Here is a 16,533-nt window from a genome sequence, read left to right as displayed (position 1 = left end):
TAGTGGAACTGGAATACTGGAATACAGTATCTGACTGTACCTATTAGTGGAACTGGAATACAGTATCTGACTACCTATTAGTGGAACTGGAATACTGGAATACAGTATCTGACTGTACCTATTACATCCTGTTAGACAGTTAACTGGTGTGATGAAAGAAGTTTGAATGGCGATCCAGCTAGTTTTTAGTTACGGAATTACAGCAATCTTTGAGTTTTGAGCGGCATGAGAAACAGTCAAGATGCTACACTGTATTTCAGGAGACTTCCCTCAAGACCCCTTCAGCTCCCATGACGAGGACTCATCTGAAGGCTGGGACCCAGACTCGGCCCCACAGGGTCCCTTCCAGCAGGCCACCTCCTTGGGGGCCCCTGGCTGGTCCAGAGAGTTCCAGGAGGCTGGGATGTTCAGCAGTCCAGCCCGCACCCTTATCTCAGAGGAGGTGCTGGAGGCTCTTCGTACATCTGACTTTCTATGTTTCCCCACCAGCCACATATATGGCCACACTTATTAAGAATTAAATCTCTTTATAAAATACATGAAATAGATTACATTAGAAAAATGTTATTGTCCATGCAATGTGGAAATGTGCTTTTACACATAAAAACATAATCGTCATCGGAATGCTTTATCATCAAGAACATAGACTACTGGGGGCTCCCGAGTGGTGCAGTGGTCTAGCTTCCTAGCTGTGCCACTAGAGTCCAGGCTCTGTCAGAGCCGGCCGTGACCGGGAGACCCATAGGGCGGCGCACAATTGGCCCAGCGTCGTTCGGGTTAGGAGAGGGTTTGGCCGGCAGAGATGTTCTTGTCCCATTGCGCTCTAGCAACTCCTGTGGCAGGCCGGGCACAATGCAAGGTGCAGTGTTTCCTCCGACACATTGTTGCGGCTGGTTAAGCGGGTAATTGTGACAAGAAACAGTGCGGCTGGGTTGTGTTTCGGAGTCCGTACGGGAGTTGCAGCGATTGGATAAGATTAACTACCAATTGGATACCGTAAAATCAAAAAAAGACTACTGAAACTATTGCCTACAGTAAAATTGTACTAATTATGTGAATTGGGTCTTATGGATTAAGGAGTATAAGGCATTCAATTCCACTGAAGCTGAGGAGATTTTAAATCAAATACCAGCAAAATGGTTTGGTTGTTCAATGCGAAGATGAACACTGGGTATAGTGATTAACATGTTTATTGAAGTATTCATTGGAAACAAATACAATAACAGTGGTATCAGGAATGTGTGTGTATTTGTAAGGTTTTATACTGTGACCATGATTGTTGTGTGTCTCGGAAAGGCAATGCTGTTTTAAAGAGAAAAAAGCTACAGATGAAGTAACAAAACAATTACATAACAAAACAAATTAAAAGACAGAAATAAAAGTAGTGGCAGAGGAAATTGTTTTGTTCTTAAACACGTATTTAAGACAATCCTACTAACAGAGGCATCTGGAATATAAGATCCTGAATAGTCACCACAGCATCATTTTTCTTTTGCCTTCTACAACTGGATCCCATTCTCATATAGCTAGATTGACATTGAAAGGTCATATTTTGAAGAAGGTTAGGACGGTGAAAGGAAAAGGTGCAAGGTTAAGGAATAACAAAGTTAAACAAGATCAAAAACTTTTTTTGTGTGCAATTTGTACAAACATAACTAAACTTCAACTATGTGATTCCACTATACTCAGTATTTAAATGAACAGAAGTGTTTTTTATTGTGTTAGAATTACCATAGCAAGAAAGTCAATCGTTTCACAGGCTAGGTTGGAGATGCAAGTTAATATGATACAGAAACATGAGGAGAGAAGGAACTATACGCTGTAAGGGCCGGAAATCAGAATGAAGATCATACAGAGAAACTCCCAGCCACATATTTCCACCCTGAATCTCTCAACTGCAGTTTTCTAGATGACAGAGACACCAGCGAGATACCAGATGACAGTCTAGAGAGACACCAGACATGGAGAAAGTGAGAGAAAAATACTACTTTCTACATCTAGTTTACCATTGACACTTGCTCATACACTGTTCCACTTTCCAAATACTTTCCTCAACACTTTCAAAGTTAGACTTCATAAACACAATCAGTCTTCGTCCTTTAGATAAGGTTCTGTACGGTTTGCAATTGGTAAACGTGCAGCTAAAATCTGCTAGATGTGAACAATCGGTTGGAGTCGAATTCGAAATTAATGGAGAAGACACTAGTAAAAACAAACGAGCTGAATCCATCTCTTTTCTTATACTTTTATCCCTCAACACAATGCCAATTTCTCAAACCTACTGCCCAGGAAAAGCCATCCTCCAAACCCTCCACTGTTTCTTTCCTCTTCTACCTGTCCAATACAGATAGAAGTACAGTTCACCCCACAGGGATGCTGTTACAGATGTAAGATCTTAATTTTAGCCAGTTGCAGGAAAGTAATCCTGCAGCAACAAGAAATGTAAATTAATCTACATTTTTGTAGGGGTTTATAGACACACTTTAGAAGCTTTTTTAAAACTAAAATACACTACAAGTTTGCATTTCCTGCTATGCAGGGACATTCTCATCAACAAAAGAGTGATCAAATAAAGATCCTACATATGTACGGTTGCTCCTTCTTACTTCTATTAATAAGTTTCTGTCGATAACAGAGACTCTTGAAGGTAAACGTTCAATACAATCTACACATAGCAGCAATAGCTTTGCAATGCAACATATCACATCAATTGCCTTTGTAAATTGATCAGTTGATCTTAAAAATATAATTCCATATACAAATCCTACCGCACATTAAAACAAATGATTTAAAAAATATTGGTGTTTAAACTTATTCCTACCCAGCATTTTGCTGATGACATCAGTAAGCAACATCAATACACTTTTCTTTAAATCTTCATACAGAGAACGTGTAAATTAAGTTGTACAAAGTGATTGGTAGGTCTGCATCTATCGTGGAACTACATCTGCCTAGCTAACAATGTGTTTAAACATATTCTTATTGAATCCCAACAATGAAAAACATTTTATAACAATTCTTCAACATGTTTGGATTTTCCTGGATCCTACACACATATCTCTGCACAACTCTTCTAAAAAACCCTCCTCAATGAAAATACTGATAAAACAGGAGCCTGTCCTTTAAGACAATTCCTAATGGTACAAGTAAAGTATGCTATAATTCATTAAACTATTACCCAACTACAGGCTGCTACCAGGCATCAGTCCCTGAAAGGGTACAGACAAAACAACATAAACATTTTCTACCAAGATTACTTCTAGAAAAGTGTTGTAAAATGAAAATAACATTATAAAATTATCAGTAATGCCCAGGGCTCAAATGTAATGTTGGGCATTCGGACAAAATGTCCCTCACCTGTTTGTGTTTTTACTAACATCACAGAGCTTTTCAAATTCCAACTCACACTCATCTTTTTACTCTATAATTCTCAAATACTATGGTGGATTTTTATTCAAGTTCTCATTTTGTCCAAAGGGTCTTTGACAATTACTGTTATGTCACTCAAATTTCAGCTTTGATTCTTCAATCTTCAAAATAACACCACATAAGTGTCTGTATTTTGACTAAGGCCTGATTAATACACATCTAATCAGCACTTGTAAATAACCAACATGAACAGGAAGGTTTACTTAAGGCTTTCTCTCAAGGCTGAACAGTTGAGAACTCAACCAACACAGTTACTGAACTCTGAGAACAAATTCAAAACACATGAATGTTTCCTATTAACACCTCTCCATTGGATGCCTGTTCAAGGAGACCATGTCCTATTCGATGATGGGTGCAGAGCGATCGTTGGTCACCGTCTTTCTGAGCCGGACATGGGCAAATGGGTTGGTCCTGCCAGGGAGACAATGTGCATATCAGGCATGACAGGAGCTTAGACACGTTTATCCACAGTCATCTATCTAAAGTGGACCAGAGTTGGTGACCACTGCAATGCAGTACATCTACTGTATAAATAATATAATGAATGCATTTACCAGGTTGGGGAGGGTGGAGGAGAGGTGAAGTCTGAGGAGAGCTGTAGTAAAAGTGATGAAGATCCTAGTGTTATTAACCCATTACATATCATATCTACATTATATTCTGTCATTATAAGCCATCTATACCTCTTGCATCAGCACTGACAGAGCCGGTCGGTCAGGGGGCCCTGCCCACTCTACCCCTTCACCTCTGACCTTCGGCCTCAGGCTGACCTGGTTGGAGTCGGCCATGCTGTATGGGCGCGGGCGGAAGGTGCTGACCCTCTGAGGGGGGAATGAGCGCTCCTCCTCAGACTCAGGGGTCAGGGCAGGCAGGCCAGGGGAGACCAGTTTGTCTAACTGACCCGTACTGGTACTGTTGACCTTAGAGAGGAGCGGGGAGCTGGAGAGAAAGTGTCTTGCTCAACTCAATATCCTTAATGACAATCGCAGGCATATTGTTCTGACATTTCAGACTGAGGATAAATGGAGGAAAGTGGTCATGCTAACTCATCAACTGTACTGTTGATCTTGGAGAGCAAAGGGGACCTACGAGGTGGTAGAAGATTAGGACGGAGCTTTAGGTAGATGGAAAGAATGAGGGTCATTCATTCTCTAAAGGCCCGGTCTCTTTGCTTGGCATGGACACATCGAAACGACAATGACACGTAGAGGAAAAGAACAGCATATCTGTGTCAAAGTGTCAGTGATCAGCTTCCTGTGAATAAGCCAAAGTCATCACTGCCAGTTTGTAGACATCATACTGACAGACAATGTTGTTGACAACGCTGCAGCTTGGCTGTTAGATCAGAGTCAATACAGGGAAGGGTGGAGAGCATAGCGGAAGGATTTATAGAGTTACAGTGTCAAGATTGAATCATAACCCTACAAGTTGACTTCCATTTAAGACAATAACATTTTGAGGAATGAAATGACAATATCATAACAGTTTCTTGTTTCTATGGTGACGAACCTGCTGTCGAGGGGATCCAAGGTGTTGGGGTAGGGTTGAGTGTAGGAGAAAGGGAACCAGCCTTTCCTGTAAGGGAGAGAGGGGGGGATTGTTTTGGTATTATCTGTATATAACCTAGAAAACCCATGGATTGCCTGAAGATGTCATTTCAGAACAGTCCTCAGTTGGTGTTTGAAGAATTGTAGGCTTTTGTACAGCTGAATAGTGGGTTCTAACTCTTACCGTCCCGTCCGTTCGTTCTGGCCATAGTGCCACCCGTCCCTGGGCTCAGAGATGAGGAGGCTGAGAGCGTCGCCTGGCAGGAAGTGAAGTAAGCAGGCCCCGCCCACTCCACTGCCCTCTGAACCCCCAGGAGCGTGGGCAAATATGGCTTCCACACGAGACGGGCTGGAGAGAGGCAGAACTCGGTCTCTGGGCAGAGTGGAACCTGGAAGATAGAGAGGGACAGAGGAGAGAGGGAATGTGAAATTAATTAAATAGACATCACATTGGGAAAGAAATGGACAAGATGGCAAATAATAAGTGAAGGGGGGTAGCAAAACCTACCCATAAACCCTCCCACCCGGGCCTCGCTGACTGGTTTCCTCGGCAACGGCAGTGTAGACGTTCCATACATCTCTGCTGCCTTCATCAGCATGGGATTATGGGACCGCAGTGGTGTGTTCCCTCCTCCTAGCACTCCCTGGTGATGCAGCGAGGGGGTTATGGCTCTGGAGAGAGGTGCACTGTGGGGTAGTGGAGGACTGTGAGGGGCACTGAGGGACAACTGCAGGGCCAGGCCCTGTAGGGAGGAGTAGGATGGGGAACCCTGGCTGAGAGAAAGCACAGTGGAGGGGATCAGACTTGGAGAAAGGCTGGAGGTGCTGGTGGCCAGGAGAAGAGAGGTCTGCTGGGCTTGGTTGGAGCCAACCGTGGAGGAGGTGGATGAAGTGGTGGGAGTGTCAGCACTAGTGATAGCATTAGCACTTGTGTTGTTGTTAGCATTGGGGCTAGCTGAGGCACTAATAAGTGTGCTGGTCTGCTGAGGGGAGCCTGCCCCACTCCCTCCAATAGCCCCTCCAGTGGCAGCAAGGGAGCGGAAGGTCTGGGGTCCGGGGGAATGTTGGGGAGGGGGGATGTCACTCTGGGAAGAAGAGGGGATGGGTCTCTGCTGCTTGGAGCCACCATTCAACAAGGGAGGCACCTCCTGTACTGACAGCCTCTGAAAGAGAGAAATGGTAAGAGAGAGAGAGATAAGACAGAGAGCTGAGAAGAAACAATGGAATTTTGCTAAATGACAGAAAACCATCTGAATGCTGTCTAAATAACAGAATACCCTAATCTTATAATAACTTCACTTTATCTTCTGAAATACATGTAATTCAGACATTTGTCTGTGAATTCCTACTAATGAACTGAAACCCCTTGCCCTCACCTGTTCTGGCTGTGCAGCACCCAGCTTGGCCTGTCGGAGGAGCTCAGCTATACCAGATGCCCCAGAGCCCTGAGGGGCGGTGTGACGCAGCAGGTTGAGCGCCCGTTCAGGTAGTCTGGTTGGCTGGGAGCATGACTGTTGCCATGAGGACAGCTTCTGTGACAGGAGCTCTCTCACCTGGACACAGGGAGGAAGGAGAGGCAGGTTGGCAGTTGGATGGGGGCCAGGGAACGTGAGTGTGTGTGTGTGTGTGTGTGTGTGTGTATGTGTACCTTGCAGTGGTAGTTGATGAGCAGCTTGGTGACTGAACACTGGCGGTCCACAAGGAAGCAGTATCGTCTCCTCTCCTCCGTCAGCGCCGAGCGGTAACCCACAGCAACCAGCGTGTCCAGCTCAGCCTGACGACGACTCATTAGCTCCACATACTGACAGAGGTTAGTAAACACACACATAAAAACAAATGCAGCATACCAGAGAAAGGCTCTGGAGCAACGAACCGCCCTTGCTGTCTCTGCCTGGCCGGTTCCCCTCTCTCCACTGGGATTCTCTGCCTCTAACCCTATTACAGGGGCTGAGTCACTGGCTTACTGGTGCTCTTCCATGCCATCCCTAGGAGGGGCGCGTCACTTGAGTGGGTTGAGTCACTGACGTGATCTTCCGGTCTGGGTTGGCGCCCCCCCTTGGGTTGTGCCATGGCGGAGATCTTTGTGGGCTGTACTCGGCCTTGTCTCAGGATGGTAAGTTGGTGGTTGAAGATATCCCTCTAGTGGTGTGGGGGCTGTGCTTTGGCAAAGTGGGTGGGGTTATATCCTTCCTGTTTGGCCCTGTCATCGGATGGAGCCACAGTGTCTCCTGACCCCTCCTGTCTCAGCCTCCAGTATTTATGCTGCAGTAGTTTATGTGTCGGGGGGCTTAGTGTCAGTTTGTTATATCTGGAGTACTTCTGCTGTCTTATCCGGTGTTCTGTGTGGATTTAAGTAATTCTCTAATTCTTTCTTTCTCTCGGAGGAGGACCTGAGCCCTAGGACCATGCCTCAGGAATACCTGGTATGATGACTCCTTGCTGTCCCCAGTCCACCTGGCCGTGCGGCTGCTCCAGTTTCAACTGTTCTGCCTGCGGCTATGGCATCCTGACCTGTTCACCAGACGTGCTACCTGTCCCAGACCTCCTGTTTTCAACTCTCTAAAGACAGCAGGAGTGGTAGAGATACTCTCAATGATCGGCTATGAAAAAGCCAACTGACATTTAGTCCTGAGGTGCTGACTTGCTGCACCCTCGACAACTACTGTGATTATTATTATTTGACCATGCTAGTCATTTATGAACATTTGAACATCTTGGCCATGTTCTGTTATAATCTCTACCCGGCACAGCCAGAAGAGGACTGGCCACCCCTCATAGCCTGGCTCCTCTCTAGGTTTCTTCCTAGGTTTTGACCTTTCTAGGAAGTTTTCCTAGCCATCTTGCTTCTACACCTGCATTGCTTGCTGTTTGGTGTTTTAGGCTGGGTTTCTGTACAGCACTTTGAGATATCAGCTGATGTACGAAGGGCTATATAAATAAATTTGATTTGAACAGAGGCAGAGGAGTAGGAGATACAGTGCCTTGCGAAAGTATTTGGCACCCTTGAACTTTGCGACCAAGTGCCTTTTGCCACATTTCAGGCTTCAAACATAAAGATATAAAACTGTATTTTTTTGTGAAGAATCAACAACAAGTGGGACACAATCATGAAGTGGAACGACATTTATTGGATATTTCAAACTTTTTTAACAAATCAAAAACTGAAAAGTTGGGCGTGCAAAATTATTCAGCCCCCTTAAGTTAATACTTTGTAGTGCCACCTTTTGCTGCGATTACAGCTGTAAGTCGCTTGGGGTATGTCTCTATCAGTTTTGCACATCGAGAGACTGAAATTTTTTTCCCATTCCTCCTTGCAAAAAACAGCTCGAGCTCAGTGAGGTTGGATGGAGAGCATTTGTGAACAGCAGTTTTCAGTTCTTTCCACAGATTCTCGATTGGATTCAGGTCTGGACTTTGACTTGGCCATTCTAACACCTGGATATGTTTATTTTTGAACCATTCCATTGTAGATGTTGCTTTATGTTTTGGATCATTGTCTTGTTGGAAGACAAATCTCCGTCCCAGTCTCAGGTCTTTTGCAGACTCCATCAGGTTCTCTTCCAGAATGGTTCTGTATTTGGCTCCATCCATCTTCCCATCATTGTTGCCAAAAAGTTCAATTTTGGTTTCATCTGACCAGAGCACCTTCTTCCACATGTTTGGTGTGTCTCCCAGGTGGCTTGTGGCAAACTTTAAACAACACTTTTTATGGATATCTTTAAGAAATGGCTTTCTTCTTGCCACTCTTCCATAAAGGCCAGATTTGTGCAATATACGACTGATTGTTGTCCTATGGACAGAGTCTCCCACCTCAGCTGTAGATCTCTGCAGTTCATCCAGAGTGATCATGGGCCTCTTGGCTGCATCTCTGATCAGTCTTCTCCTTGTATGAGCTGAAAGTTTAGAGGGACGGCCAGGTCTTGGTAGATTTGCAGTGGTTTGATACTCCTTCCATTTCAATATTATCGCTTGCACAGTGCTCCTTGGGATGTTTAAAGCTTGGGAAATCTTTTTGTATCCAAATCCGGCTTTAAACTTCTTCACAACAGTATCTCGGACCTGCCTGGTGTGTTCCTTGTTCTTCATGATGCTCTCTGCGCTTTTAACGGACCTCTGAGACTATCACAGTGCAGGTGCATTTATACGGAGACTTGATTACACACAGGTGGATTGTATTTATCATCATTAGTCATTTAGGTCAACATTGGATCATTCAGAGATCCTCACTGAACTTCTGGAAAGAGTTTGCTGCACTGAAAGTAAAGGGGCTGAATAATTTTGCACGCCCAATTTTTCAGTTTTTGAAATATCCAATAAATGTCGTTCCACTTCATGATTGTGTCCCACTTGTTGTTGATTCTTCACAAAAAAATACAGTTTTATATCTTCATGTTTGAAGCCTGAAATGTGGCAAAAGGTCGCAAAGTTCAAGGGGGGCGAATACTTTCGCAAGGCACTGTATGTGACCTTTATAATACACTGTAGGGAGAGAGGCTCATCGGAGGGACCAAAAGGAAGAGTGACATCATATCCTGTCTGCTGAGCAGCGATAAACAAAATCCTAATCACAAAATATTATCCCTCACCTTCCTTAACCTTTTCTTCCATTGTCCACCCTTCTTATTTCCTGTTTTCTCATTCCTAAGATTTCTCCTCTTTCTCTTCCCTATCCCCATTTTTTTTACCTCAGTAAGGACTGGAAGCCAAATCAGCTGAGCCAGATTGCTGTTTAATCTCATCCATACTTCCGCACACAGGCTGTACATACAAACACAAACACTTGACTGTGCCTTGTAATGCTGAGTAAGATGATTTAGTCTGGTGGTGTTTCCAAGAAAATCCCACACAAATCTCAAGTGTCAAAACACAATTGTAAGTGTTTCAAAAATACTCAAATGCATTGTTGAAACCTTACACTCAAAGCACTACTGACTCAAAATGGTGTTGCTGGATGCTAGTTACCTGCATCTCCCTATCTCCATACTTGTTGGGGTGGCGACTGCCCTGGCTCTTCCTGCGCAGCTTCTTGAGCTGTGATTGGCAGGACTCGATAGATTCCGACTTCAACTTGCGCTCACTCTGATATTTCTTCAACGTGGCCTGAGATCGAGAGAGAACGGGAGCGAGAAAACCCGATTGAGAGAGAGAGACAGAGCAACAGATAGAAAAATAGTTAGTCAGAAAAGTGGTTGCACTGTAGAGAGAAGGAAATATGTTAACGTAAAATGCATAGATAAACTCACGGTAAGATATTTAATGTCCAACTCCAGCTTTTGCTCCAACTGGGACAGCAGCTCAGAATGGAACAGCTTCAACTGTAGATCATATTCCACCATCATTCATACAGCATCACAATAGTTAACAATCATATCACCACACACACGGTAAACACTCACCACGTCCTCCAGTTGAACCTGAATCTGCCTGTGCACCTCGGCCATCTGGAATAACGTGTCTCCTGGAATCCCCAAGAAGACACAGGGATACAGAGAATACGTCATCAACACAGGATACAGAGAATACGTCATCAACACAGGATACAGAGAATACGTCATCAACACAGGATACAGAGAATACGTCATCAACACAGGGATACAGAGAATACGTCATCAACACAGGATACAGAGAATACGTCATCAACACAGGGATACAGAGAATACGTCATCAACACAGGATACAGAGAATACGTCATCAGCACAGGATACAGAGAATACGTCATCAACACAGGATACAGAGAATACGTCATCAACACAGGATACAGAGAATACGTCATCAACACAGGGTACAGAGAATACGTCATCAACACAGGATACAGAGAATACGTCATCAACACAGGATACAGAGAATACGTCATCAACACAGGGATACAGAGGATACGTCATCATCACAGGATACAGAGAATACGTCATCAACACAGGACACAGAGTATACGTCATCAACACAGGATACGTCATCAACACAGGGATACAGAGGATACGTCATCATCACAGGATACAGAGATTACGTCATCAACACAGGGATACAGAGAATACGTCATCAACACAGGATACAGAGAATACGTCATCAACACAGGATACAGAGGATACGTCATCAACACAGGATACAGAGAATACGTCATCAACACAGGGATACAGAGAATACGTCATCAACACAGGATACGTCATCAACACAGGATACAGAGAATACGTCATCAACACAGGATACAGAGAATACGTCATCAACACAGGGATACAGAGAATACGTCATCAACACAGGATACAGAGAATACGTCATCAACACAGGATACAGAGAATACGTCATCAACACAGGATACAGAGAATACGTCATCAACACAGGATACAGAGGATACGTCACCAACACAGGATACAGAGAATACGTCACCAACACAGGATACAGAGAATACGTCATCAACACAGGATACAGAGAATACGTCATCAACACAGGGATACAGAGAATACGTCATCAACACAGGGATACAGAGATACGTCATCAACACAGGGATACAGAGAATACGTCATCAACACAGGATACAGAGAATACGTCATCAACACAGGATACAGAGAATACGTCATCAACACAGGGATACAGAGAATACGTCATCAACACAGGATACAGAGAATACGTCATCAACACAGGATACAGAGAATACATCATCATCACAGGATACAGAGAATACGTCATCAACACAGGATACGTCATCAACACAGGGATACAGAGGATACGTCATCAACACAGGATACGTCATCAACACAGGATACAGAGAATACGTCATCAACACAGGATACAGAGAATATGTCATCAACACAGGGATACAGAGGATACGTCATCAACACAGGATACAGAGAATACGTCATCAACACAGGATACAGAGAATACGTCATCAACACAGGATACAGAGAATACGTCATCAACACAGGATACAGAGAATACGTCATCAACACAGGATACAGAGAATACGTCATCAACACAGGGATACAGAGAATACGTCATCAACACAGGATACAGAGAATACGTCATCAACACAGGGATACAGAGAATACGTCATCAACACAGGATACAGAGAATACGTCATCAGCACAGGATACAGAGAATACGTCATCAACACAGGATACAGAGAATACGTCATCAACACAGGATACAGAGAATACGTCATCAACACAGGGTACAGAGAATACGTCATCAACACAGGATACAGAGAATACGTCATCAACACAGGATACAGAGAATACGTCATCAACACAGGGATACAGAGGATACGTCATCATCACAGGATACAGAGAATACGTCATCAACACAGGACACAGAGTATACGTCATCAACACAGGATACGTCATCAACACAGGGATACAGAGGATACGTCATCATCACAGGATACAGAGATTACGTCATCAACACAGGGATACAGAGAATACGTCATCAACACAGGATACAGAGAATACGTCATCAACACAGGATACAGAGGATACGTCATCAACACAGGATACAGAGAATACGTCATCAACACAGGGATACAGAGAATACGTCATCAACACAGGATACGTCATCAACACAGGATACAGAGAATACGTCATCAACACAGGATACAGAGAATACGTCATCAACACAGGGATACAGAGAATACGTCATCAACACAGGATACAGAGAATACGTCATCAACACAGGATACAGAGAATACGTCATCAACACAGGATACAGAGAATACGTCATCAACACAGGATACAGAGGATACGTCACCAACACAGGATACAGAGAATACGTCACCAACACAGGATACAGAGAATACGTCATCAACACAGGATACAGAGAATACGTCATCAACACAGGGATACAGAGAATACGTCATCAACACAGGGATACAGAGATACGTCATCAACACAGGGATACAGAGAATACGTCATCAACACAGGATACAGAGAATACGTCATCAACACAGGATACAGAGAATACGTCATCAACACAGGGATACAGAGAATACGTCATCAACACAGGATACAGAGAATACGTCATCAACACAGGATACAGAGAATACATCATCATCACAGGATACAGAGAATACGTCATCAACACAGGATACGTCATCAACACAGGGATACAGAGGATACGTCATCAACACAGGATACGTCATCAACACAGGATACAGAGAATACGTCATCAACACAGGATACAGAGAATATGTCATCAACACAGGGATACAGAGGATACGTCATCAACACAGGATACAGAGAATACGTCATCAACACAGGATACAGAGAATACGTCATCAACACAGGATACAGAGGATACGTCATCAACACAGGATACAGAGGATACGTCATCAACACAGGATACAGAGAATACGTCATCAACACAGGGATACAGAGAATACGTCATCATCACAGGATACAGAGTATACGTCATGATCACAGGATACAGAGAATCCGTTATCAACACAGGATACAGAGAATACGTCATCAACACAGGATACGTCATCAACACAGGGATACAGAGAATACGTTATCAACACATGATACAGAGAATACGTCATCATCACAGGATTCAGAGAATACGTCATCATCACAGGATTCAGAGAATACGTCATCAACACAGGATACAGAGAATACGTCATCAACACAGGATACAGAGAATACGTCATCAACACAGGATACAGAAAATACGTCATCAACACAGGGATACAGAGAATACGTCATCAACACAGGATACAGAGAATACGTCATCAACACAGGATACAGAGAATACATCATCAACACAGGATACAGAGAATACGTCATCAACACAGGATACAGAATATACGTCATCAACACAGGATACAGAGAATACGTCATCAACACAGGATACAGAGAATACGTCATCAACACAGGATACAGAGAATACGTCATCATCACAGGATTCAGAGAATACGTCATCAACACAGGATACAGAGAATACGTCATCAACACAGGATACAGAGAATACGTCATCAACACAGGATACAGAAAATACGTCATCAACACAGGGATACAGAGAATACGTCATCAACACAGGATACAGAGAATACGTCATCAACACAGGATACAGAGAATACATCATCAACACAGGATACAGAGAATACGTCATCAACACAGGATACAGAATATACGTCATCAACACAGGATACAGAGAATACGTCATCAACACAGGATACAGAGAATACGTCATCAACACAGGATACAGAGAATACGTCATCAACACAGGGATACAGAGAATACTCAACACAGGATACAGAGAATACGTCATCAACACAGGAATACAGAGAATACGTCATCAACACAGGATACAGAGGATACGTCATCAACACAGGATACAGAGAATACGTCATCAACACAGGATACAGAGAATACGTCATCAACACAGGATACAGAGAATACGTCATCAACACAGGATACGTCATCAACACAGGGATACAGAGAATACGTCATCAACACAGGGATACAGAGATACATCATCAACACAGGGATACAGAGAATACGTCATCAACACAGGATACAGAGAATACGTCATCATCACAGGATACAGAGAATACGTCATCAACACAGGATACAGAGAATACGTCATCAACACAGGATACAGAGAATATGTCATCAACACAGGGATACAGAGGATACGTCATCAACACAGGATACAGAGAATACGTCATCAACACAGGATACAGAGAATACGTCATCAACACAGGATACAGAGGATACGTCATCAACACAGGATACAGAGAATACGTCATCAACACAGGGATACAGAGAATACGTCATCATCACAGGATACAGAGTATACGTCATGATCACAGGATACAGAGAATCCGTTATCAACACAGGATACAGAGAATACGTCATCAACACAGGATACGTCATCAACACAGGGATACAGAGAATACGTCATCATCACAGGATACAGAGAATACGTCATCAGCACAGGGATACAGAGAATACGTCATCAACACAGGATACAGAGAATACGTCATCAACACAGGGATACAGAGAATACGTTATCAACACATGATACAGAGAATACGTCATCATCACAGGATTCAGAGAATACGTCATCAACACAGGATACAGAGAATACGTCATCAACACAGGATACAGAGAATACGTCATCAACACAGGATACAGAAAATACGTCATCAACACAGGGATACAGAGAATACGTCATCAACACAGGATACAGAGAATACGTCATCAACACAGGATACAGAGAATACGTCATCAACACAGGATACAGAGAATACGTCATCAACACAGGATACAGAGTATACGTCATCTACACAGGATACAGAGAATACGTCATCAACACAGGATACAGAGAATACGTCATCAACACAGGATACGTCATCAACACAGGATACAGAGAATATGTCATCAACACAGGGATACAGAGAATACGTCATCAACACAGGATACAGATAATACGTCATCAACACAGGATACAGAGAATACGTCATCAACACAGGATACAGAGAATACGTCATCAACACAGGGATACAGAGAATACTCAACACAGGATACAGAGAATACGTCATCAACACAGGAATACAGAGAATACGTCATCAACACAGGATACAGAGGAAACGTCATCAACACAGGATACAGAGAATACGTCATCAACACAGGATACAGAGAATACGTCATCAACACAGGATACGTCATCAACACAGGGATACAGAGAATACATCATCAACACAGGGATACAGAGATACGTCATCAACACAGGGATACAGAGAATACGTCATCAACACAGGATACAGAGAATACGTCATCATCACAGGATACAGAGAATACGTCATCAACACAGGATACAGAGAATACGTCATCAACACAGGATACAGAGAATACGTCATCAACACAGGGATACAGAGAATACGTCATCAACACAGGATACAGAGAATACGTCATCAACACAGGATACAGAGAATACGTCATCAACACAGGATACAGAGTATACGTCATCAACACAGGATACAGAGAATACGTCATCAACACAGGATACAGAGAATACGTCATCAACACAGGATACGTCATCAACACAGGATACAGAGAATATGTCATCAACACAGGGATACAGAGAATACGTCATCAACACAGGATACAGATAATACGTCATCAACACAGGATACAGAGAATACGTCATCAACACAGGATACAGAGAATACGTCATCAACACAGGGATACAGAGAATACTCAACACAGGATACAGAGAATACGTCATCAACACAGGAATACAGAGAATACGTCATCAACACAGGATACAGAGGATACGTCATCAACACAGGATACAGAGAATACGTCATCAACACAGGATACAGAGAATACGTCATCAACACAGGATACGTCATCAACACAGGGATACAGAGAATACGTCATCAACACAGGGATACAGAGATACGTCATCAACACAGGGATACAGAGAATACGTCATCAACACAGGATACAGAGAATACGTCATCATCACAGGATACAGAGAATACGTCATCAACACAGGATACAGAGAATACGTCATCAACACAGGATACAGAGAATACGTCATCAACACAGGGATACAGAGAATACGT

General features: G+C 43.3%; 1 protein-coding gene across 4 annotated transcripts in view; it reads right to left on the bottom strand.

Annotated features, from left to right (window-relative positions):
- Positions 1-1,172: 1,172 nt before the first annotated feature.
- Positions 1,173-16,533, bottom strand: part of LOC135521836 (brain-specific angiogenesis inhibitor 1-associated protein 2-like) — a 36,904-nt gene continuing 21,543 nt past the window's right edge. For 3 of the 4 annotated variants that reach the window (XM_064947599.1, XM_064947598.1, XM_064947601.1), the window contains 11 exons: positions 10,373-10,434; positions 10,220-10,291; positions 9,939-10,076; positions 6,625-6,777; positions 6,353-6,529; positions 5,485-6,139; positions 5,161-5,365; positions 4,939-5,004; positions 4,113-4,368; positions 3,984-4,024; positions 1,173-3,840 (listed from right to left, as the gene is read on the bottom strand). In XM_064947599.1, coding sequence (XP_064803671.1) covers positions 3,768-3,840; positions 3,984-4,024; positions 4,113-4,368; positions 4,939-5,004; positions 5,161-5,365; positions 5,485-6,139; positions 6,353-6,529; positions 6,625-6,777; positions 9,939-10,076; positions 10,220-10,291; positions 10,373-10,434 — 1,898 coding nt within the window. In that variant the 3' untranslated portion in view covers positions 1,173-3,767. The remainder of the gene's footprint in view (positions 3,841-3,983; positions 4,025-4,112; positions 4,369-4,938; positions 5,005-5,160; positions 5,366-5,484; positions 6,140-6,352; positions 6,530-6,624; positions 6,778-9,938; positions 10,077-10,219; positions 10,292-10,372; positions 10,435-16,533) is intronic. The other variant, XM_064947600.1, reaches the window with a different exon arrangement.

The sequence above is a fragment of the Oncorhynchus masou genome, chromosome 30, assembly GCF_036934945.1.
Source record: "Oncorhynchus masou masou isolate Uvic2021 chromosome 30, UVic_Omas_1.1, whole genome shotgun sequence".
In the NCBI taxonomy this organism is placed as follows: Eukaryota; Metazoa; Chordata; class Actinopteri; order Salmoniformes; family Salmonidae; genus Oncorhynchus; species Oncorhynchus masou.
This window is presented reverse-complemented; position numbering and strand designations above follow the sequence as displayed.